Here is a 25,780-nt window from a genome sequence, read left to right on the forward strand (position 1 = left end):
TATGTGCACCAAAAAACAAAACCTAGAATGCAGACCAATCACATTAAAACGAAAAGAGACCCAATATGACAAAAATCCACAAACCACGTGTCGTCTGTCAGTAATATGTCACAACATTAATTGTATAGAACATGAGTCTTCAAACTATGGCCCTCCAGTTGTTCAGGAACTACAATTCCCATCATGCCTAGTCATGTCTGTGAATGTCAAAGTTTTACAATGCCTCATGGAATGTGTAGTTCTGCAACAGCTGGAGGGCCGTAGTTTGAGGATCCCTGGTATAGAACATGTAAATAGAAACCTAGTGATTTTTAAAATATCAATTTTAGACAATGTTATTAGAATATGTTATTCACACAATTCATGTGACTTATTGTCTTTGTTTATATGTTCAGCTGCTCTGTGCTAGATTTTTGATGTTTGTGTCTGCAACTATTTATTGATTTAGTCTGTAATATATATTTTATATTCTACCAATGAGACTGATGTCATGAGTACATATATTACCTTATAACCTTTTGTGTTACTAGTTGTCAGAATCACACTCCAAAGGGGTTGGAATATATTTGTAATTGGAGAAATGTTAATACTCACTATGATTTTTGACATGTTTTTATTTGTATATGTGCTATACAATTAACAATTAATTGTGATGTATTACTGACATACGACTCGTGATTTCTGGATTTTTGTAATTTTTTTTTTTTTTCCATTTAAAGTAACCATTGAGTCAACTGTTCAGGTTCTGTTTTTTGGGGCAACTAAAATCTACTCTCCCCATATACAACTACAAAGTTAACCAGTCACATCTATAATGACTTTCAGTTCATTAATATATCAAGTTCTCTTTTCAACCAAATTAAACAAGACCAGATTTTTTTCAACATATCCTTATCAGATTCTATTAGATCTCGCAATTTTTTGCTGCCTACATAGTCTCTTCACATCATCTATGACCTTATGTCCTTCTCCAAAACTATACTCCATATACATGTTTCTTTCAAGATATTTGCCTAAATATATACAAAACTATACCTGCATCATTTGTTTTTAAAGCTGTTTGTTTACTATACCAATATTTAGTGGTACACACTACAGTTTTTTTTGTGCAACCCTGTGGGTTTGCACGAAAAAACCTGACAGCTCCGGATGGGAGCCGCTGTACTAACCACTAACCATGTGAGATTAGTCCAGCAATCTCCCTCGCTGAGCTGTTGTGTTCTAGCAGGGGGACGGTCCCCCACCAGAACACTCCGATCAGCGCTCTCTGCCATTGGAAGAGAGTGCTGATCGAGAATTGATCGGCTGCTGTTTTTCCAGCATGCACGTCCGACAGAAGACGGCCGACTCCTGTCAGACAGACCGACATGCACACGGGCAAAATGTCGGCCGGAATTTTTTTCACTGGCAAATGTCTCCCGGCATTCTGCCCGTGTGTACGGAGCTTTAGTTTACTAATCAGTATTCCAAAGTATTTTTCTATAGTCCATATATACAGGGGACTCTGTAAGAAGAGCTGAAGCGCATACCTTATGCTTATTACATTATGCATTATATTTAATTCCCTATTTAGCTACTCATGGTACAATTATGTCAGGACTATTATTAAATCAATAACCCTCTTACTTTATGTTACTTTCCCAAGATCACTGCTAATAGAACTAGAAAAAATTAGCCCCTTATTGATGCTTGTGGCACATCACTGCAAATGATAATTTGTCAAAAACAGTTCAAAGATAAAAAAAAAGTGAGGATTCAAATAATGTAATTTATGCTCAGAGAGATAATAGCATAGAAAAAAACTTACCACGATTAGGCTATTAAAAGGAACAGATGCTTTCAGCCACCTTTCTGTGTCAAAGAAGTATCAAGAGAGCAAAGAGAATTGAAATACCCAACTCCACAAAAGCAAGATAAATATTGCATTATAAACAAAATGTAGAGTGTCCAAGCAGTTAATGACAGTCAATAGAAAAAGAACAGCAATGTATTCAACTTACCAGAACATGCAAGACCACACAAAGCTGACAATATATAAGGAACATGTCAGAGAATAAACAAAGAAAACACCATACTTTAATAAACTTTTACATGTTAGGTCATTATTTGAAGCTAATGCAAAGGCAGACTAGTCATTCCCTTTATTGTGTGTTTAGGTATAACAATTAAACACAATATGTATTTAATGGAAATTTCTTATCACCATATTTTCTTCCAGAATATAATGTGTTCTCCTGCTGTAGATACATGTTTGTGATTGGTAAACCTAACATAACTAAAATCTGGTCAACTTCTAGTTCAGGACAGTGTTCCAAAATTATGATTATCCTGTGTTCTCTTTAATGCAAGTCTATTCACCACTGTTCAGTCTATGACACAGACATAAAAAAAGGAATCAGCAGAATACAGAAGAATAGTATAGTAACCCTCCACCATAAAGACAGCAACAAGCAACACTGACATATTATATGACGATGCCCCAAAAAAAGAAAAAAAAAGAACAGTATTTCTCTCACCATGCTGCTGGACTGTTCTATGGGAAATCAATTTGGTTTAATTGCAGTGGTATGTCTGGTAGGTGTAATGCAGCAAACCCTTCCACAACCCTACCACACATCAAAAAAAATATAGTCATACGGTCTTCTAATGCAAACGTTATCCTCCTTGCACTGCCCCACACATGCAGCACATGGCCATCAGAAATGAATACAAGAACTGTTTACTGCATTAAACGATCCTTTCACTCACGCTAATGGCCAGCTGCCAGGCATTTTACTTACATTAGAGGCATCCTGCTAGGTTTCTGATTGATACTCTGTGTACAAGCAATGGGGCAGTGCAATAATAACTGTACAGGTCCAGTTATCAAGAAAAGAAAGGACACCTGATTTGTTTTGATTTACAAAAGAAAAGGAATAATATTGTACACAATTATATACTTAGCATTTTAAATAGCTCTTCTACAAAGAGTGATATTTTATTATGTAATATAAATCTATTTATTTCATTTTGTTTTTGTACCTCTTCTTCTTCCAGTCTCTTCAAGGTTTCACCAGAAAATTTATTAAACTGGTTAATTAAAGTCATCAAAGCATTGTAACGGGTCTTTAGATCCATGTACTAAAATAAAACAGAACAAGTCACTTTTAATTACACTTTTAATTACAAAGCAATAATTAGATCAATGTGATACAGTATGTGATGGTGTATCATCAGTGAGCGCCCTCTCTATTAGCCTAGACACCAGTCATCAGGAATGAAAGGCGCTAACATCAATATGTAGCAATTGAATGAATGACATACTCCCTGCATGTTGTTGCTGTACACTGGATCCTTATCTTACACAGTTTATAGACAGATAAAAATTCGGCCTGATCAGCAGGAAACAGCTGAATTGCAATCCATCTTTGGGCAGGCTGGTTATATTAAAGAAGATCGATAGAGCAACTTTAGCACAACCAGCCTGTGTTTTTTTTTGTATGATCACTGCCGCTGGCTTTAGCGGTGGCCCTGATGACATCGCAATAGCAAAAGATGTAGGGCGGAGTTTCACTGATCCAGGAGAGAGAGAGTGTCCATGAGTTATCTTCCAGCTTCTGTTAGGTTTCCTCACAGTATGTGTCTACACTGATTTCAAATGTAAGGGGAAGTGGCAGCTTGCTACTTCTTTGTGTAGTTATTCTGGCTCCTTAAAGTGAGTGCAATTTATGCTTTTAATATCGGCCATCGCAGGTCTCAGATTGTTTTAAGGCTTCACTAGCCCTCGTAATAAGAGCCTAATTTTAAGGTAAACATACATCCATTGGGGATTCCTTGTGGAGGTTGTGTGTGCCTGCTTTAAAAATTTGATGTTCTTTATTTATTTATGTTTATTGATTGGTTGTGCATATTTATCGCATTGCTTTACACTAATCTTTTTTTATTGACTGTGCTTTGCATTCGTATAGACAATTGTTACACATTATCTGTATTTTTGGTTAGTTTGCACCTTATTAGAGTTTATGTGATGACATGAAGTTTGACATATTTAGAAATTATTTTATTATTTTAACACATTGCATTTCATATACAGAATACAATATCATAGTGGGAGGGATTCCACCATCAACACTGGTAGGAGACAGGATGTTTTAATATATACAGTCCTAGGCTGTAATTTGTATGAGGGGCAACTACAATTAAAGGACAAGGTATTACTAAAATTCAGTAGATTCATTCTGTTCAAAAAGTTTTTTTTAGCATCTGCGTAAAAAAGCTTACCTCCTGTACAACAACATCAGAAGAGCTCTGAAATCTTCTGCGCTTCATTGGAGACTTTTGATGGGAATCCACTAATGCTCTATATGTCATAAGTTGTAGTTCATAATCCTGTCGATATAGAACAAGCAATATTATGTCTTGGGAATTAGATAGAGACAGCACCAATAGAATTGCAGAAAAAATACACATGTACCTTTATAGCCAAAGAATACTGCTCCGAATACTTCTGACATTCATCCACCTTGCTTTGTTTCATCTCAATTTCTGAAATCAGCATCTGCATAAAGTATGATATTAAATTAGAAAAATACATACTGTACATACTAAAAGGCAAATGACACAGAGACGCAATAATACAATTCTCATAAAAAGCAGAGATATATAAACATTTTCCCAAAGCAGTAAGGCCGCGTACACACGGTCGGTCCAAACCGATGAAAACGGCCTGAAGTCCAGTTTCATCGGTCCAAACTGACCGTGTGTACGGCCCATCAGTCTGTTGTCCTTCAGGCAAAAATTATAGAACTTGCTTTAAAATCGAACCGATGGAACGCTGACCGATAGGTCCAAACCGATGGTTAGTACACAAAAGCATCGGTTCAAAACCTGCGCATTCTCAGAATCAAGTCGACGCATGCTTGGAAGCATTGAACTTCGTTTTTTTCAGCACGTCGTGTGTTTTATGTCACCGCGTTCTGACCCGATCGGATTTTGAACTGATGGTGTGTACGCACATCAGACCACTTCAGCGGTGAACCGATGAAAATGGCCCGTCAGACCATTCTCATCGGTTTGGACCAACCGTGTGTACGCGGCCTAGGATGTATATTGTCCTCATGCATACCATGTAACTTTGGAGAATAGCGCTGACATTTATTTCTGCTGCAACGTGGCAGGAGTGGAAATACATGCTGACAATTTTGTATCTGATTTGCTAGTATTAGCCACTGCATTAAAATTTATATAAGCACAAACTGACCAGCCATCTTTCCTCTTGGCACTCCTACTAAAAGATCTCAGCACCAGAGATGAGTGACCAGCTGATTATTATCGATTTAGGTTGAGCTAAGTCATTAGTTAGAATGATAGATAGATTTTTCAAAAGACATTTTAGGAAAAATGGTATACTCTTCACTGCCCACCAACTATAAACTACTTACATGAATGAACATCTTATTACTATATGTGAGAAAAAATTGTCCAGATGGCCACACTCCAAATAAATATCTTTATTGAAAACATAGTCCATACAAACATTGGGATAAAAATCAGCTGACATGTTTCACACCACTATTGCTGGTGCTTAATCATAGCCCAAATAATTGGCTATGATTAAGCACCAGCAATAGTGGTGTGAAATGCGTCAACTGATTTTTATCCCAATGTTTGTACATACTATGTTTTCAATAAATGTATTTATTTGGAGTGTGGCCATCCGGACAATTTTCCCTCACATGTATGCTTCATACTGAGCCAGCACCCTATTCAGCGGGGGAGGCGATAGTTTGGAGGTGCTACCTGGAGCGGTGTATCGCTTATCTAGCACAAATAATCCCCTGTCCCCTGCCAGCTGATGTAGCCTAATTCCTGCATATGTCAAAGGCAGTGAGGGCAACTTGTGCTTTACATTTTTTTATTTTATTATTTATTTTATTTAAAATACATTTTTACACTGTCTATTTTTTTTAATCAACTTTACAGTATTGCTATCACAAGGGATGAACAACATCCCCTGTAATAGCATGGGCAGTTATAGGTACTCTTTACAGGGAGATTTGGCGTCTATTAGACCCAAAATCTTTCCTCTGCCCTCAAAAGCATCTGATGAAACCGAGATTGGTTGGGACCACATTCCTCCCCATGTAAAAGTGATCCAGAGGCTATATAGCTGCTCAAATAATTTTTACTATATAGAGAACCGTATGCTCTTAAGAAAGATACCAGGGTCACGGTTGCAGCCTTGGAGGAACCTCTGAAACCCAAGGACATATGGGTACGTCCTTTTGCAGGAAGTGATTAACATGGAAATTACAGTGTATAAATAATGGCATATTTGGCACCAGCCTCACTAGCAATTTTAAATAGTTCTTTAAATTGAATCCATTTAAAGATAATGTTACAATGTGGTCCTATTTCAATGGTCTCTTAGTTAGTACATGTAATAATTGCTGACATTATAACTCACCTTCTGCTGGTCTAGCTGTTTAGAAAGTGCCTTGCTATCAGGCATGCTGTCTTGCAGCTTACTTTGTGTTTCCTCTATTTGCCTAATCCAGGAGTCAAGAGTCAAGTATGATTCCTTATAGTATTTCAGTGATTTGCTAATTCCATCCAAGTCTCGTAACCTGTTACACAACAAAGTGAATTATTACAATTTATATTATTATAAATCAAATAGAGATACCTTGTTAGAGCATCAATACTATGTATCCTTTTTTTTAGTAAAAGAAAAGCACAAACACATTTACATGTGATGGAATTGATTTACTAAAGGCAAATAAGCTGTTCACTTTGCAAGGGAAGTTGCACTTTGGAAGGGAATTTTCCCCAGTGCTTAGCGAATGTGATGACATTTCACTTTGCAAATAATACCCACTCACATGCAAGGAAAATGGGGAAAAAAACAATATTTTTGTTTTCATGTAATTGGATGATGTCAGCAGAGCTTCACCTTATTCACTAAGCTCTGGGAAAAATTCCCTTGCAAAGTGAAAAGTTTATTTGCCTTTAGTACATCAACCCTGATGTATCATGTATAAATGTTAAATATGTATGCATATTCTGCATTCTATCCACACAACACAGCCAAATCTGAAACAGACAGCCACTGCTAGTTCTAATGAAAGTACACAAAGATAATTATGATATCCATATGATTTCACCCAGATAGAGAACACTGGGCAACTGATCTTGAAGGAAATAACACATATTGGATTTCCTTTTATATGATCTGCTCTGCTCTGCTATTATGAGATCTTATAATAAAATGTCTCAGGGATATCTTCTTGTTTCCCTTCTCCTCCCCCAAAACAAATTGGATAGTGGTCAGATGACCACCTATCCATCAACATCGTTATGTTAGCATAAGCCTCTCTCGGCTAGGATCAATGAATGCTGTTTTTCCACTGTAGCTTGCCACCTACTGGTATCTTTTGAAAATAAAGTATAAAATACTTAAAGAGGTGGTTCACCCTAAAAACTACTTTTTCTTATTACACTGGCCCCTCCACATTACAATACGATTAAGGCTATTATTATTTTTTTGATGCATATTCACCGGCATCCGGGTTGCGAGTCCCGCGGGAGTGGGCGTTCCTAACATGTCTGTGATTGACGTTTTTACCAAAAACGAGCTCCCCCCGTCGCGTAAGCCGCGTCACGATTGGCGAAAGGGGCCGAACGGCGATGCGCATGCGCAGTATAGCGCCGACTCGCCGTTCGGCTCCTTTCGCCAACCGTGACGCGGCTTACGCAACGGGGGGGGAGCTCGTTTTTGGTCAAAACGTCAATCACAGACATGTTAGGAACGCCCACTCCCGCGGGACTCGCAACCCGGGTGAATATGCTGTACAAAGGTATGTACAGCATCAAAAAAATAATAATAGCCTTAATCGTATTGTAATGTGGGGGGCCAGTGTAATAAAAAAAAGTAGTTTTTAGGGTGAACCACCCCTTTAAAGGGGAGTTCCAGCCTCTTTTTATGTTTATTAAAAGTCAGCAGCTACAAAAAGTGTAGCTGCTGGCTTTTAATAAACATACACTTACCTGTTCCACGGGCCAGCGACGTGCTGTCGGGAGCTTTGTTCCGGTCCCCCCTTCACCGCCTCTATTGCAACTGTGGGCACCCGGTCGTGACAGCTTTCGGCTTCACGGCTGGGCACTCACTGGGCATGCCCGAACGGCGCAGCACTCCCTGAGTGGACAGGTGATCGCCTGGGACCTGTTACGTGTCCCAGGTGATCGCCTACAGGGAGGGGCCACTAAAAGGCGATATGACGTATCGGCTTAGTGGTCCCTGGGCGGAAGGAGGAAGTGGGACAGGAAGTCCCACTCCTACTGAATATATAATTTCACAACGTTTCCCACCTTTAATGTGACCTATAAACTGTTCAACTCAGTTGAACAACAAATTAAAATCTTTTAGGTGGAGGGAAGTAAAAATAAAAAATAAAAATAATGTGGTTGCAAAACTGTGCACACCCTCTTATAATTGGGGTTGTAGCTGTGTTCAGGATTAAGCAATCACATTCAAACTCATGTTAAATAGGAGTCAGTATACACCTGCCATTACATAAAGTGTCTCTGATTAACTCCAAATAACGTTCAGTTTTTCTAGTAGGTCTTTCCTGACATTTTCTTAGTCACATCCTACAGCAAAAGCCATGGTCCGCAGAGAGCATTCAAAGCATCAGAGGGATCTCATTGTTAAAAGGTATCAGTCAGGAGAAGGGTACAAAAGAATTTCCAAGGCATTAGATATACCATGGAACACAGTGAAGACAGTCACCATAAAGTGGAGAAAAGATGGCACAATAGTGACATTACCAAGAACCGGACATCCCTCAAAAATTTATGAAAATACGAGAAAAATCTGGTCAGGAAGGCTGCCAAGGGGCCTACAGCAACATTTAAGGAGCTGCAGGAATATCTGGCAAGTACTGGCTGTGTGGTACATGTGACACCAATCTCCTGTATTCTTCATATGTCTGGGCTATGGGGTAGAGTGGCAAAACAGAAGCCTTTTCTTATGAAGAAAAAACTCCAAGCCCAGCTAAATTCTGCAAAAACACATCTGAAGTCATGAGGGAAGATGTGTTATGGTCTGACAAAAGCAAGGTTGAACTTTTTAGACATAATTTCAAAAGATAAGTTTGGTGCAAAAACAACACTGCACATAACCAAAAGAACACCATACACACAGTGAAGCATGGTGGTGAAAGTATCATGATTTGGGACTGTTTTTCTTCAGCTGGAACAGGGGCCTTTGTCAAGGTAGAGGGAATTATGAACAGTTCCAAATACCAGTCAATGTTGGCACAAAACCATCAGACTTTTGCTTGAAAGCTGAACATGAAAAGCAACTTCAACTTTCAGCATGACAACGACCCAAAGCATACATCCAAATCAAACAAAGGCATGGCTTCACCAGAAGATGATTCAAGTTTTGAAATGGCTGAGCCAAAGCCCAGAAGATGCCCTCGCAATTTGACAGATTTGGAGTGTTTTTGTAAAGAAGAGTGGGCCATACTGATAGACTCATACCCAAAAAGAGTGCTGTAATAAAATCAAAAGGTGCTTCAACAAAGTATTAGTTTAAGGTGTGCACACTTATGAAACCATATTATAATTATTATTATTTTACTTCCCTCCCCCTAAACAATTTGAGTTTGGTGTTCAATTGAATTGTACAGTTTATAGGTCACATTAAAGGTGGAAAAAGTTCTGAAATGATTTATCTTTGTTTAATTTTTTTACATCACAGAAACCTGACATTTTAACAGGGTTATGTAGAATTTGTATATCCACTGTGTGTGTATATATATATATATATATATATCTGTATCTGTTGTATCTGTGTATCATATATATCTATATAGATATATGTATCAATGTATCTAGATATAATATATATATACAGATAGATAGATAGATAGATAGATAGATAGATAGATAGATAGATAGATAGATAGATAGACACACCTTAACTAAGAAGGATAGACAACAAACCTGTTTTCAATCTGGGAATGTACATTCTGCCACCTCTCTGCAATTTGGTCCGCCTTTTCTTTATGCCAGTCAAAGTCGAGATCTCGTTCCTTGTGTACTTTGAACATTTGATCACTAATGGCTTTGGCTTTCTGTAGTCCATCTTCCAATGCGTGAAACACCTCTCTTTTCTCATCAACCTCTGATCTCCATTGCTTTAATAAAAACAACAAAAAAGAAAAGCTGTGGTAAAGCAGTCTTTACTAGAAGAACCAGTATGATGTGACAAAACAAAGAACCGATGAAGTGAGAGCGGCTGTTGCTATAAATACTGTATATAGTGGATTTATTTAAAATATTAGCAACATGTCTTTATATTAATGCTTTCAGAAGGATACCCGGAAGCATTGATTAGACACAAATTTGGAGGGCATTCTTCCTGGTAGGGGTTGGTGTGGATTGCCAGAATTGATTTGGTAAGTAGTCCTTTGGATCAGTTAAGTGAGACATTGGGGTTGATTTACTAAAGGCAAATAAGCTGTTCGCTTTGCAAGAGTATTTTTACTTGCACATGATTGGATGAAGAAATGTCAAAAGTTTCACCTCATTCACTAAGCTGGGGGAAAATCCCCTACAGTCTATTTTCTTTTAGTAAATCAGCCCTATTCAGGTGCAAATGACTGTAACCTGTGCAACCACAGTCAACATTTAGTTCTGAAAATAAATCGTATGGTGCTTTGTAATAATTCACAGAGCAGGTTTGTTTACAAATGTCATACTGTATTGCACAAATAATTTGTGTCTACCTTTGGGTATGTTTCTTAGTATGTGAGGAAGATACTACTTACCTTTAGGGTGGCAATCAGTCTATCGATTGCACCTTTATCAGCTGTAATCACATCCTCTTCACAAAGTTTGGTCTCAAACGTCTTCACTAGAGTCTCAGCTCCTTGTGTGTTCTTTAGCACCAGATTTATTGTCTTTAATCTAGGTTAAGAAAGCAGAAACAAACAATAATATTTAAATTTCTGTATCTCATTTCTCATTACTTTTTTTGGTTTTATTCCATGCTTTTTTGTTGGCTCTATCAGTAAAAATGGGTTATAGTTTCTCTGGACACAATAATATGTCATATTGTGCAAATTCAAATAAATTATGTTATCAACAATAAACAGTGGTCTCTATCCTGGGATTTCTACTATTTCCTACTTAGTAAGGTCATAGTGCTGAAAGTGCGCATATCATTATAAGATCCCTGACTGATGCTGCAAATTCCAGGTACATTAAATAGACTATCACAATGTCTAGTGAGTGATCTCAGTAGAAATTATTGGCTCATAAATCTAACACGAGTTAGCTGGGCTTAATTTTTTTGGAGGGCTGACTAATTTTTCTCATAAAAAAAAGCCATGGGGGTATATTCAGATCACTAATAAATGTCAATCTGTTGTCTTTATTTCTGTCATGAATAAATTGCCCTACCCAGCAAGCTTGTTGGTGCTCACTACTTTCCACAGAAGGAAAGGGTAAGTACAGAAAACTACAGCAACTAACAAGGATCTTTTCTGATCACAACATTTTGCAAGCCATCTACTTAAACCAGAAATAAACAGCATGGTGTTGTATAAACCTAAACCAGGTCACATACTTTTCCAGGTAGATGGAAGACATGGAATACAGCGTGTTCATATACTGGATAACTGCATTCAGTTCTCCTTGTAAAGCTGCGATCGATGGAGAAGCAGCAGCTTGGCTAAAGAACTCCTCACATTTCTCTGAAATTGCTGATAAATCTACTTTCAGATGATCCAACTCCTTCTTCACTTTCTGTAGAGACAAAAAAAAACCTTTTAATACACTCCTCTGTAAAATTTTCATTAAATGTAACATATAATGCTGTGATAGTGATAACAAAAATACATTTTAAAACTGTATTACGAAGCCTTTTAATAACATAGTTCCTAGTTACTATTTGTAATGCTGACAATTATGTGGTGGAAATAGCAACTAGAATAGTCCAGTTTAAATGTTAAAGACTTTACGCTATGGTGAATCCTCCTTGTTTTTCACATGACTCCTGTAAGCGATATCTGTGAGCACACCTTTATTATGGTAAAGGGAGCAGTGGATAAAGCTACTGAGGATGGGTGACCCCCTGGTTATACCAAGCATGAAGGAATTCCAGAGCCGCTGTGGATCTCTTGATGATAACATGCATTATATGATTTACCTGTAGCAGGTGGTCATGTATAGTTGGTGAGTTATCTGGTGTGGTGGTGGTGGATCACTGGAACACTATAGCACTTTATTTATTTATTTTGAAATACACATTTGCACTTTTTGTTTCTTATAACGTATATTTGTATTGTCAAATATTTTGCATGCTGTTCCAAGTGAGATCAGGCTCCATACTCCACAATGACATCCCAGGTGCTGGCACGTCTTGTCTTTTGTCATTTGTACCAGCAACAGGAATGCACCACAAGGACATGCAAAATAATATTCTTCCTTTATTAAAATAGCCAGCAGGAACAAGTTCTGTTCTGACAGATTTTGTGCTAGGCACATTGCTTTCTCAAATAATGATTCTTTGTGAAAATGTTGTGTCTAGCCCATTGCTGTTTCTGGTACAAGTTATATTTGTATTGTACTAAAATACAGTCTCTGAGTTAGTCAGTGGTAAGTAATACGACCAATATTAAGTATGATTATTAAATTGTATTACAAACTAATCCTCATCTAAACTTTCATGAAGCCCACATGATTAATATGAATTTACTTGGTCACAAATACTTAGTGGGTCACAACTAGATCTGGATATGCCAATGATAGGCTCAGTATTGATGACCACATCAATGTTTAAAGATCAAGTGTCCCCAGGTAATCCATATCCCCACATAGATTCCCAATTTATTGTTCACTGATTACTGCATGACTACTGAAATATTTCAGCACCTTCTTCAGAACATGGCAGTGCTGTCATGTCATGCCAATTCAACATAAACTTTAATGAGCCCATACCTCCTGTTCAGAAATCCTCAGTGCACTTTCATGAAGATCATCCCTGTCCAATGGAGTTCTGATTTGTCGAATGAGACGTTCCTCAATGCTCTCCAATCTAAGTCGAAAGTTACGAATCTCAGAAGTGTAAAGGTTGTAAATAGATTCTTCTTGCTCCTCTGTTAAATGAAAGATGTTACAGTGATATACCATGTGAACACTGGCACTCAGTACTAAACTAATTTATTCTAATATTATCAATAAAAATATGCACATGAATATAGTTAAACATTGGTATCTAGTTTCTAGTTGTTTCTAAAAGCAGTACAGCATTTAGCAGGGACCAATGTATAAGTTGTCAGTTTCCTTTTATGATGTGCATTTAAACAAAGCCGTATTATGGCTTTAATCACTAGGGGCCCGCGCTATAGCCGAATGACAGCTACAGTGCAGACCCCAATTGCCGTGAGGACGTCAATAGACGTCCTCCCCTTTGCACGCGCCCCCAGCAGGGTGCGCGCGGCGCGCGGTGTGATCACCGAGTCACTGAGACTCGGGTGATCACAGATTCGAGTAGGGGGCCGATCCCGGCCCCATACCTCGTGATCAGCTGTCAGCCAATGACAGCTGATCACGTGATGTAAACAATGCTCGGTAATCTTTTTTTTTCTCCTCGCGCTGACAGCATGAGGAGAAAAAAAAGCCGATCACCGGCTCATGTGTAAGGGACATCAGTCCCCAGTGAAAGAGGCACAGCAGCCACATTAGTGCACACTAGTACCGCCTGCTAGTGCCCCCTGCCAGTGCCACCTGCCAGTGCCCATAGTGACCACCAGTGCCACCTGTCAGTGCCAATCAGTACCACCTATCAGTGCCCATCAATGCCACATATCAATGCCTACCAGTGGTGCCAGTCAGTGCCTCATCAGTGCCACCTAGAAGTGCTGCATATCAGTCTCACCTACCAGTGCTGATCAGTGCCCATTATTGCCACCCATCAGTGCCCATCACTGCCACCTATCAGTGCCCATCACTGCCACCTATCAGTGCCTACCACTGCCACCTATCAGTGCCATCAATCAATGCCACCTATTAGTGCCAATTCTCAGTGCCCACCAGTGCCACCTATCAATGCCCTTCAGTGCCACCCATCAGTGCCACCTCTCAGTGTCACCTCTCAGTGCCCACCAATGCCGCCTCTCAGTGCCACCTATTAGGGCCCACCAGTGCCGCCTATCAGGGCCCACCAATGCCGCCTTATCGATGCCCATCAGAGAAGCCCATCGGTGCTCATCAGTGCAGCCTATCAGTGCCCATCAGTGCAGCCTCATCAGCGTACATCAATGAAGGAGAAAAATTACCCGTTTGCAAAATTTTATAACAAAATGTAAAATGGTTTTGTAATTTTTTTTTTTATATTGTCTATTTTATTTTAACAAAAAAATAAAAAACACAGAGGTGATCAATTAACACCAAAATAAATCTCTATATGTGGGGAAAAAATGATAAAAATTTCATTTGGGTACAGTGTTGTATGACCGCGCAATTGTCATTTAAAGAGTGAGAGTGCCCAGTAAGCAAGTGGTTTAAAAACTCTACAAGAAATCAGGCAGGATAGCAATTTTTAATAAATGTATTAAAACTTTTTACTGGAAGTTAAAAGGTTATATACTGCAAGCGCAAACAAACATCTACATATGTACAGTACATATTGTGTGTAGTGTGCACATTTTAGTGTGTTGATTTTCTAAAGGCAAAGAGGCTGTTAACTTTACAAGGGAATTTGTGGTGAAAATTCACTTTTCAAACCGAACAGCCTATTTGTTTTTAGTAATATAAGCCATATATATCAAAAATATCTTTAATATCTAATAATTCCAGCTTTTATAAGATCTGTATCCATGAACCCATTGATTATCCCTTTCTCATACTGCTCACAGTGCTGAGCACACCTGAGTGTCTGTGGTTTGCACTATGTGTGTAGCTTCTTTCTCACAGAGCAAGCAGCTTACTATGGGAGCACCCGAGCATGCTCACTCCCAAGCTGCTGCTCTGTGTGTCCATTCACACATAGAGCAGTGACTTTCCTCCGCCCCCTCTCTTTCCTCATTGGGTCACTGGCTGTAATTGACAGCAGCGGGAGCCAATGGCTACCACTGCTGCTTCAGCCAATGAGGAGTGAGAGTCCCCAAAGAGTCGAGGCTCTCTTGCACATCCCTGGATGGCGATGGGGCTCAGATACGTGTTAGGGGGCTGAAGGGGGGGGGAGGCTGCTGCACAGAGATGGCTTAGTGTATTTAAGCCTTTTTGAACCACTTGACAGCTTATTTTTTGTGTAATTCATTGAGATGTCTCAAAATGTAGTTGTAGAAATAAACAACATTTTGTTTATAGAGTATGTCACTGCTAGAGCAATGGTCAGTTTGACTGCAGGTATTTATGTATCTATAATCACCTCTTTCTGCAGATTTCAGCAGCTCCTCGTAGTACAATTTGCAGACATGCACTTCCCTTTCTAGCTGGGATATGTCAGAGACAGAGAACATCTTTGACTCCTGGCTGTCTTCCAGAAATTCTTCAAAACGGGTTTTCAGATTGCCCATTACTTGCTGATGCTCTCCAGGCAGCAAGGTTTTAATCTGCAATGTGAAGTAGAAATATATAAATTCATCTGAAAACCAGACACATGACACAGAAAAGATTTTAAATGGGCCATAAAAACATATAATCATAGGTATCAAGTTAAGCTTTTGTTTGAAGGAAAAACAATGCTGATTATGACCCTAAGAACACCATCCCTACAGTCAAGCACAGAGGTGGAAACATGCTTTGGCGCTCTTTCTCTCCTAAAGGTACTAAAGGACTTTGCCGCATTGATGGGCCAATGGATGGGGCCATGTATTGTAAAATCTTGGATGAGAACATTCTTCCCTCAGCCAGAACACTGGAGATAGGTCATGGATGGGTCTTTCAGCATGGCAATGACCCAAAACATACCGCCAAGGCAACAAAGGAGTGGCTAAGAAGAAGCACATTAAGGCCTTGGAGTCTGTCTCCAGGCATTAATCCTACAAAATATTTAGAGGGAGCTGCAACTTTGAGTTGCCAAGTGACAACCAAGAACATTAAGAATTTTGCGAAGATCTGTAAAGGAGAGTGGACCAAAATTCCTCCTGAGATATGTGCAAATCTGGTCACCAACTACAAGAAATGTCTTACCCCCCTGTGCTTGCCAACAAGGGTTTCTGCACCAAGTACTAAGTCATGTTTTGCTTGGTGATACTTATTTTACTCACTGAACTGCAACTTAACTTATAAAATTTGTATCATGTTTTTTTCTGGATTTTTGGTTGATATTCTACCGCTATCATTTAACCCCCTGGCGGTATTCCCGAGTCTGACTCTGGGTTACATTTTTGTGCTACGATCGGTAACCCCGAGTCAGACTCGGGCTCGCCTCGCAGAATCCACAGGCTTGGTTTACATACCTTGTCCCTGGATCCAGCGATGCCACCGCGCTGTGTGAGCGAGCGGGTGCTCGCTCGATTCACACAGTGCCTCTGTGTGCCGCCGATCTCCGTTCCCTGCGACGTTACGACGCACGGGGGCGGAGAACGGCACCAAATTCAAAAAGGTAAACAAACACCTTACATACAGTATACTGTATGTAAAAAATACACACCCCCCTTGTCCCTAGTGGTCTGCCCAGTGCCCTACATGTTCTTTTATAAAATAAAAACTGTTCTTTCTGCCTGCAAACTGTAGATTGTCCATAGCAACCAAAAGTGTCCCTTTATGTCAAAAATGGTTTTAGAGCAGCTAGAAAACAGCGATAATAAATTATAATCACTTGCAGAATTGTGCGATAGCGATTTGTGGGGAAATTCGTCATAAAAAAATAAAAGTAACGACAGCGACAATTCTGCAACTGAGCAAATTTCAGTGATTTTGAGTTGATTACATTATTGAATTATTATTATTATTATTATTATTATTATTACATGTATTATAATTATATTATTATTTGATATAATTATTTATAATTATTTATTATATTATAATTTATAATTTTGTTTTAAAAAAAAATTCATACCCGGGATGCCTACTAGACTCTTGTTTGGTCAGATTTAAGTGAGTTATTTCTAAGAATTACAGGCCTACAATGTAAAACACCAAATTTCATTGCAAATAATTGTACCGCTTTCAGCACCTTTTTTCTGAAATAATCATACCGCCAGGGAGGTTAAAATACACCTATGATAAACATTATAGGCCCTTCATTTCTTTGTAAGTAGGCAAACTTACAAAATCAACAGGGGATCAAATAATTATTGTCCACACTGTACATGTGGCCTCACGGAAGTGTTTTTTTTTCCATGGGGCCATATGCATATATGTGTTTGTGCTGGGAGCATGTGCTGCACAGCACAGTCCCAGCATGAAAACTGAGCTCTCAACTAGATACTAATGATTGGGAATTCGGAGGCCCGCTTCCGGATCACTTGATTTCTGTGATCAGTCACTGTTCAGCCCACCCCTGTATTTATTTATTTTTCCCTCTTGAATGGAGAAAAAGATACAGTTTTTTTTTTCTTCATGCTAGAGGAGAACGCTTTAACAAAGAAGTGTGTGTAAAAAAAGAAAAAAATACAGAGTACATTTCTAGATCGGGCTTAATCTATGTCAGGGCCAAGGTCAAAGATCATGTTTAGGGTCGAAGGTCAGTGTCAAAGGTCAAGATTATTGAATTTTCCTTTCATAATAATAAATAAAATTAAAATGGAGATATCCAGTACTATTAACCATCAAACGAAAGCCCAATTTGTCTTTAAAGAAATCAAGATATAATTTGCCCCGATACACTAAGTAGTTGTAAAAAGGATATATTAAAGGTATAGACATGCCCACACATGCACACACCAACTTGTTCACAAGACCAAGCATATAATAAGGCTGATTTACTAAAACAGACAAGAATCTTCACTCATAAATTTGTGTAAATATTCACTACAATTATACAATCATGTGAAAAGTGTCTGCAAATGATTGGGTATTCAAAGTGAGCAAGAACTTTCTTTTCACGTGATGTGATAACTGAAGTTAATATTCACACAAATGTGTTATTGAAGATTCTAAACTCCTTTAGTAAATCAGCCTCTCAATGTCAACTTTTGAGTCTGTAAAGATGAGAATGGCGCTTACCGAAGAAACCTTGCTGGCCCGCATAGCCTCAATTTCATTCATCAGGTAATGCCAGGATACCATGCTCTTCATGTTAATGTGAGATTCATGCCACAGGGATAGGACACTCTGAAACGTTTGTTCAATCCTGAATCAACAACACAGTAATGGAACTAATCAGATTTTTCAAAGGTCATATGGTCAGTCACAGGTTTTACAATTTAGTTAGCATGTAAGCAGCTGGCTTCACAAGCTGTTTACAGCCATCTTTGATATTTGTATGCATGTAATAGAAACCCTCACCGCTGAAACAATATTTGTACAGACATGTGTCACTGTATTGCATGTAGATACACTTATAACATTCTGCTTATTTCCATTAATTACTAGCCACTGGGTATTGTGCAACACACAATAAATATATCTCTGACAATGGGTTATTCATCTAAAACTCACAATTTAAGGCAGGGATTATGCAAAAATACCAAACTGAGTGGCTGCAAGAGGTTTGTATTTGTTTAGGAGTTTGCCAGTTTTAAGATTTCCAAAGCAAGACAATGCCTTGACTGCTAACATACAGGGAGTGCAGAATTATTAGGCAAATGAGTATTTTGACCACATCATCCTCTTTATGCATGTTGTCTTACTCCAAGCTGTATAGGCTCGAAAGCCTACTACCAATTAAGCATATTAGGTAATGTGCATCTCTGTAATGAGAAGGGGTGTGGTCTAATGACATCAACACCCTATATCAGGTGTGCATAATTATTAGTCAACTTCCTTTCCTTTGGCAAAATGGGTCAAAAGAAGGACTTGACAGGCTCAGAAAAGTCAAAAATAGTGAGATATCTTGCAGAGGGATGCAGCACTCTTAAAATTGCAAAGCTTCTGAAGCGTGATCATCGAACAATCAAGCGTTTCATTCAAAATAGTCAACAGGGTCGCAAGAAGCGTGTGGAAAAAGCAAGGCGCAAAATAACTGCCCATGAACTGAGAAAAGTCAAGCGTGCAGCTGCCAAGATGCCACTTGCCACCAGTTTGGCCATATTTCAGAGCTGCAACATCACTGGAGTGCCCAAAAGCACAAGGTGTGCAATACTCAGAGACATGGCCAAGGTAAGAAAGGCTGAAAGACGACGACCACTGAACAAGACACACAAGCTGAAACGTCAAGACTGGGCCAAGAAATATCTCAAGACTGATTTTTCTAAGGTTTTATGGACTGATGAAATGAGAGTGAGTCTTGATGGGCCAGATGGAAGAGCCCGTGGCTGGATTGGTAAAGGGCAGAGAGCTCCAGTCCGACTCAGACACCAGCAAGGTGGTGGTGGAGTACTGGTTTGGGCTGGTATCATCAAAAATGAGCTTGTGGGGCCTTTTCGGGTTGAGGATGGAGTCAAGCTCAACTCCCAGTCCTACTGCCAGTTTCTGGAAGACACCTTCTTCAAGCAGTGGTACTGGAAGAAGTCTGCATCCTTCAAGAAAAACATGATTTTCATGCAGGACAATGCTCCAGCACACGCGTCCAAGTACTCCACAGCGTGGCTGGCAAGAAAGGGTATAAAAGAAGAAAAACTAATGACATGGCCTCCTTGTTCACCTGATCTGAACCCCATTGAGAACCTGTGGTCCATCATCAAATGTGAGATTTACAAGGAGGGAAAACAGTACACCTCTCTGAACAGTGTCTGGGAGGCTGCGGTTGCTGCTGCACGCAATGTTGATGGTGAACAGATCAAAACACTGACAGAATCCATGGATGGCAGGCTTTTGAGTGTCCTTGCAAAGAAAGGTGGCTATATTGGTCACTGATTTGTTTTTGTTTTGTTTTTGAATGTCAGAAATGTATATTTGTGAATGTTCAGATGTTATATTGGTTTCACTGGTAAAAATAAATAATTGAAATGGGTATATATTTTTTTTTTGTTAAGTTGCATAATAATTATGCACAGTAATAGTCACCTGCACACACAGATATCCCCCTAAAATAGCTAAAACTAAAAACAAACTAAAAACTACTTCCAAAAATATTCAGCTTTGATATTAATGAGTTTTTTGGGTTCATTGAGAACATGGTTGTTGTTCAATAATAAAATGAATCCTCAAAAATACAACTTGCCTAATAATTCTGCACTCCCTGTATTTTTTGGAATTCTTCGTAATATTTTCAGGTTGTATAGTAGCTCCTACCTGTTTGCAGCATCTATAGCCTCTTTGTTTGGTGCTGGCACTGTAAAGCACACAGAAGGGACCATAGCCTCATTACCAGTTGGACTGATCACTTTCCACTTTCCCCGATGTGAATTGCTGCCCAGTACACATTCATCATCTTTGTAGATAGTAATCTGGACATAAAAGAGAAGACTTTACATATTTCATGCATTGGTTGCTATTGTTTTTCATGTCTTTACTGATTTTAGACTTGTCTATTTGCCTTTTACTAACAGCACAGTGGCTAAATGGTTAGCACTTCCACCTAGAAGCGCTAGGGTCGTCGGTTCAAATTCCAGCAACAGAGCTGCTTGCATGGAGTCTGCATGTTCTTACTGTGTCCTGAGTCTGCATGTTCCCTCCCACTCTCCAAAGGCATTCTAGTAGGTTAATTGGCTACTGTTTAAACTGCCCCTATTATATGTATGAATGTGAGTTAGGGGCCTTAGAGACTGAGGGGAATGTACAATATATATATGCGCAAAGTGATGGTGCTATATAATTACCTATATTAAATAAAAGGTTGCCAGATCACGCTGTTATACTAAGACACTGAATCTAAGACACCATATTTATCTTCTTGCATGTTTCAACACTGCTCCAAAACTGGTAAGCACTGCAGATGTAGGAATGATATACTTCTATAAAGCCCTGTACACACAATCGGATATCTGATGGAATCTAATCTGATGGATTTTTTCGTCGGATATCCGATGAAGCTGACTTTCATCAGTCTTGCCTACACACCATCAGTCAAAAATCTGACTGTGCCAAAACGCGGTGACGTACAACACTACGACGAGCCGAAAAAAAATGAAGTTCAATGCTTCCGAGCATGCATCAACTTGATTCTGAGCATGCATGGATTTTTGTCCGACGGAGTTCCACACAGACGATCGGATTTTTCTATAGTTTTTTTTATCCATAGAAAAAATGTTCTATTTTTTTTCACTAATGGAAAAAAAAAATATGAGGCCCACACATGATCGGTTTGCCCAGATGAAAACAGTCCATCGGTCTGTTTTCATCATACAAACCGATCGTGTGTACACGGCTTTAGCCTCTCAGAGAGTAACTCAGCTTCTCAGATTTTGATTGTCAATAGGAGGTATAAAAGAGCGGGTTTTCATGACAGTGCTATTTTTAACAGATGTGATCATGCCTTTATTTATCCGATGAAGCTGACTTTCATCAGTCTTGCCTACACACCATCAGTCAAAAATCTGACCGTACCAAAACTCGGTGACGTAAAACACTACGACGTGCTCAGAAAAATTAAGTTCAATGCTTCCGAGCATGCGTCGACTTGAGGCTGAGCATGCGTGGATTTTTGACCGATGGACTTCCACACAGACGATCGTTTTTTTCTATCGTTTTTTTATCTATAGGAAAATTTTAAGACATGTTCTATTTTTTCCCCCCAATAGAAAACAAACCGATGGGGCCCACATACAATCGGTTTGTCCGATGAAAACAGTCGATCGGTCTGTTTTCATCAGACAAACCGATCGTGTGTACAGGGCTTAAGAGTTTCCCCAAGCAGATGACACTGCAAATAGCAGTGTAACTTAGGCCTAGTACACACGAGAGGATCTATCCGCTGAAACCGGTCCGTGGATCAATTTCAGCGGATCGATCCTCTCGTGTGTACGGGGCCTTAGGCTCTCTGGAAGCTGTACACTCAGAGTTCCAAACTACTGCAGTTTTCTTATAGCACCCGTCAACGTTTTTTTTTTATGTAGTTCTGTGTTATTTGTTAAGATTTGTTTTGAAAGGAATGTGTATTCAAAGACTAAAATACAGTTCTCCTACGGATCTGTTAAAACCAAGAGCATACTGCCTATTCAGCGTAAGCAAGAAAACAAATCTGAGCATCAAATCTAAGTGACATACAGTATATTTACAGTTCTTTGTGTGGTAAACATTTCAAGCAATGACATGCCTTGCTGAGTTGTAAATTATGAAAAGCAATATTTTAATGAATACCTGACAGTCATAAAGAAACTAAGATTCTCACAAGAACTTGCTTACAAAATAACCAGACAGTGTCATCTAATAAAGAACAAGACATGATGGTCAGCTGACAATAAGATATTAAGGTAGGCGCAGAAAAAAAATATTAGAACTTAAAATATAGACTGATGCTTTTAAAACAATCAGTCAAAAATCCGACCGTGCCAAAACGCGGTGACGTACAACACTACGACGAGCCGAAAAAAAATGAAGTTCAATGCTTCCGAGCATGCATCGACTTCATTCTAAACATGCATGGATTTTTGTCCGATGGAGTTCCACACAGACGATCGTTTTTTTCTATCGGTTTTTTATCTATAGAAAAAAATTAAAACAGGTTCTATTTTTTTTCACTGATGATGATGAGGCCCACACACGATCGGTCAGTCCATCGGTCTGTTTTCATCGTACAAACCGATCGTGTGTACACGGCTTTAGCCTCTCAGAGAGTAACTCAGCTTCTCAGATTTTGATTGTCAATAGGAGGTATAAAAGAGGGGGTCTTCATGACAGTGCTATTTTTAACAGATGTGATTATGCCTTTATTCATCCTATTTGGAGATGCCCAAATTTGGTGTGATATTTGAAAGATGGATAATGGAGCTGTTCAATATGTATTAATATTATATAAGCAAATGTCACTGGCAGTTTACAACACAAGGCACTGTTTGATGTTTTTTTTCTTCATTAACATTATGAATGGAGGAGTTGAGCACAAAGGGCAGGCATAGTTGGGCACTTTGGAAAAGTGCCTGTCATAGCTTTGTCAGCTCTATTAATCCCCGCAGCACCAAAAGAAAGTGAGGGAGAGGGAGTAGAGGGGGAATTGATGGAGGAAAATTTTGGTTAACAGAGAAATCAGTGGCAAAAGGGACACATCCTACTGATTTTAAGTAATGTTCCTTGTGCTGATTTTTGGATTCTGATAGGCACTCCTGAATGTAAGAGTGGGATGGGCACACATGAATGTAAGGGGAAATTCTGATGGGCTCACCTAAATGTGAGAGGGGAAATCATTAGTAAAACAGTTGTTTTTTTTTTGGCCCGCAAATATATGTACAATTTACAATGTGGCCTGTGTACTAAAAAGTTTGGAGACTCTAGCTATAAAATACAGTTCATACATGTTCAAAGTGATACTGATCATACTGACCTCGATTTGCCTATAATCACAAATAGATCTTATAGGTATTGAAGATTTTAGTGGATTTTCTGGATTTCTTGGCTTTAGTTGCACTACTAACTTTGCCTTCCCCACAACACTGGCGATGGTGCTCTTGTACTGCAAAAGCTGTTCTTTTTCTTCCTAAATTATTAAAAAGAAAAGGCACTGTTAGATATGCTGAGCAAAATGTTCCCTTCCCACATTCCATTAAGACTTGACACTAATTGTTTAATTCATTAAATTCTAACAATGTCCCTTTGCGTTAGTAGATCTCTGGTTTAACACATAAATGCTGAATTAACATGCTACCTGCTGTTATAGTAACAGCTGGTAGTCTGAAGGTGCCAACATTTTTTGGTTTTCAATCCATAAAAGAAAATTGCATTTATAGTTACCATAGATTCATGCACCAGGTCTTCTAGCTTGTGTACGCTGGTCGATTTGTCGCAGCTATATTTCCTTAGTATGCCATCTTTCAAGGTCTTCAGATAATTAGTGGCTTCTTTGGCATCATTGAAATACTAACACAGTGCAAAAGCAAAAAAATGAACATTCGCTTAAACACAATAATACCAAACTACACCTTTTTATGGAATTGGCCTCTCCAGTTATGTCAATTTACTCAACTGGCAATATATTTCTCATTATGTATATTATAGACAGCTAAGTATTTGTCTTACAAGAGTGGAATACACAGAGTTGCTAAGTGACTACCACCTTCTGCCTTTCATTGCTGAATTCTTGTATTCCATTCCAGCCAAGTAATATACTATTAGCCTATAAATTTTATGGGCACATTCACTAAGAAATAGTAAGATGCAAGATCCAGGGGGTCCAGTAACAGTCATTGCCCATTAAATCTGGTTGTTATTTCCATAAAACACTGTCTATGGTCCAGGTATCCTTTCTCGGCATACAGGCAATGAGGATGCATGCTCTTTAGAATAAGTGTCAGTTCATATGGTTTTTAGGCCCACAGATTTTCTTTAGGAAAATGATTTTAAAAAGGAGCAATGAATTACAGCTTGTGCATGTTTTAAATCAGTTATAATTTCTAGCATTTAGTAAGGAAATATCATGGAAGGAAAAATCATAGGAGGACTCTATAACTTTTACACTTACAATAACAAGTAAGGTTGTCCCGATCCAGATACTAGTATCGGTATCGGGACCGATACCAAGCATTTGCCCGAGTACTTGTACTCGGGCAAATGATCCCGATACTTGTACAGTCAGCGGTGATCAGTGCGTGGGGAAGTTAAAAGCACCGATCAACGCTGTATAGATTTAAAAGTAATTTCTTTGATTCTCTCTTCACCCCCCCCCGTGGCCTTCGGCTGCTTTAAAATCAGCGGTGATCAGTGCTTGTAACTCCCCCACACATGATCACTGCTGACTGTACCGTGTCCTCCTCCAGCCCCCCTCCGTTTTGCTGCAGTCTCTCTCCTTCCGTGTCCCCCTCTGTGTTCCTTCTCCCTCCGTGTCCCCCTCCGTGTTTCCTTCTCCTCCTTGTCCCCCTCCGTGTTTCCTTCTCCTCCGTGTCCCCCTTGGTGTTTCCTTCTCCTCTGTGTCCCCCTCTGTGTTTCCTTCTCCCCGTGTCCCCCCTCCGTGTTTCCTTCTCCTCCGTGTCCCCCTCGGTGTTTCCTTCTTCCCGTGTCCCCCTCCGTGTTTCTCTCTCTATCCGTACTCCTCCTCCACCCCCTGGAACTGTCAGGATGGAGAGCAGAGGTAGGAGCCGGTAAATCCGGCTCCTTACTGTTCCGATTGGACAGACTGACTCTGTCCATTCACATAACTGAAACATTGTAAACTGTGTTTACAATGTATCAGTTTATTAATGAAGAGAAGCGGCTGTCTTCTGTCTATTCATTTTCAGCGCAGCTGAGGCTGCTGAGAAAGGGACTGGGGAATCTGTGTCCCTAGTCCCTTTCCCTGTCTCAGAGGAGAGATGTCAGAGGTCTGTTAAGACCCCTGATATCTCACCAAAGCCCCCTCAACAGGGCTGATTAAAAAAAAGAAAAACAAAATTGCAATAAATAATTTAAAAAATAAAATGTAAATAATAATAAAAATAAAAAAAACACACTGACAATCCACTACCCCCCCTCTAAAAAAAAAAAAAATAGTAAAAAAAAAAACACTGTAAAAAAAGAAAAATAGTAAAAAAAAAAAAACGCCACTGTCATGTGACATTAAAAAAAGTATCGGTATTCAGTATCGGCGAGTACTTGAAAAAAAAGTATC

General features: G+C 39.2%; 1 protein-coding gene across 24 annotated transcripts in view; it reads right to left on the reverse strand.

Moving 5' to 3' along the window:
* DST (dystonin) overlaps window positions 1-25,780 on the reverse strand; it is a 690,084-nt gene that overhangs the window by 270,432 nt on the left and 393,872 nt on the right. For all 24 annotated transcript variants that reach the window (XM_040349874.1, XM_040349879.1, XM_040349866.1 and 21 more), the window contains 13 exons: window positions 23,932-24,057; window positions 23,525-23,677; window positions 20,338-20,492; window positions 18,169-18,295; window positions 15,422-15,605; window positions 12,988-13,145; window positions 11,615-11,793; window positions 10,815-10,953; window positions 9,988-10,181; window positions 6,446-6,605; window positions 4,454-4,537; window positions 4,261-4,368; window positions 3,022-3,120 (listed from right to left, as the gene is read on the reverse strand). In XM_040349874.1, coding sequence (XP_040205808.1) covers window positions 3,022-3,120; window positions 4,261-4,368; window positions 4,454-4,537; window positions 6,446-6,605; window positions 9,988-10,181; window positions 10,815-10,953; window positions 11,615-11,793; window positions 12,988-13,145; window positions 15,422-15,605; window positions 18,169-18,295; window positions 20,338-20,492; window positions 23,525-23,677; window positions 23,932-24,057 — 1,866 coding nt within the window. The remainder of the gene's footprint in view (window positions 1-3,021; window positions 3,121-4,260; window positions 4,369-4,453; window positions 4,538-6,445; window positions 6,606-9,987; window positions 10,182-10,814; window positions 10,954-11,614; window positions 11,794-12,987; window positions 13,146-15,421; window positions 15,606-18,168; window positions 18,296-20,337; window positions 20,493-23,524; window positions 23,678-23,931; window positions 24,058-25,780) is intronic.

The sequence above is a fragment of the Rana temporaria genome, chromosome 4, assembly GCF_905171775.1.
Source record: "Rana temporaria chromosome 4, aRanTem1.1, whole genome shotgun sequence".
In the NCBI taxonomy this organism is placed as follows: domain Eukaryota; kingdom Metazoa; phylum Chordata; class Amphibia; order Anura; family Ranidae; genus Rana; species Rana temporaria.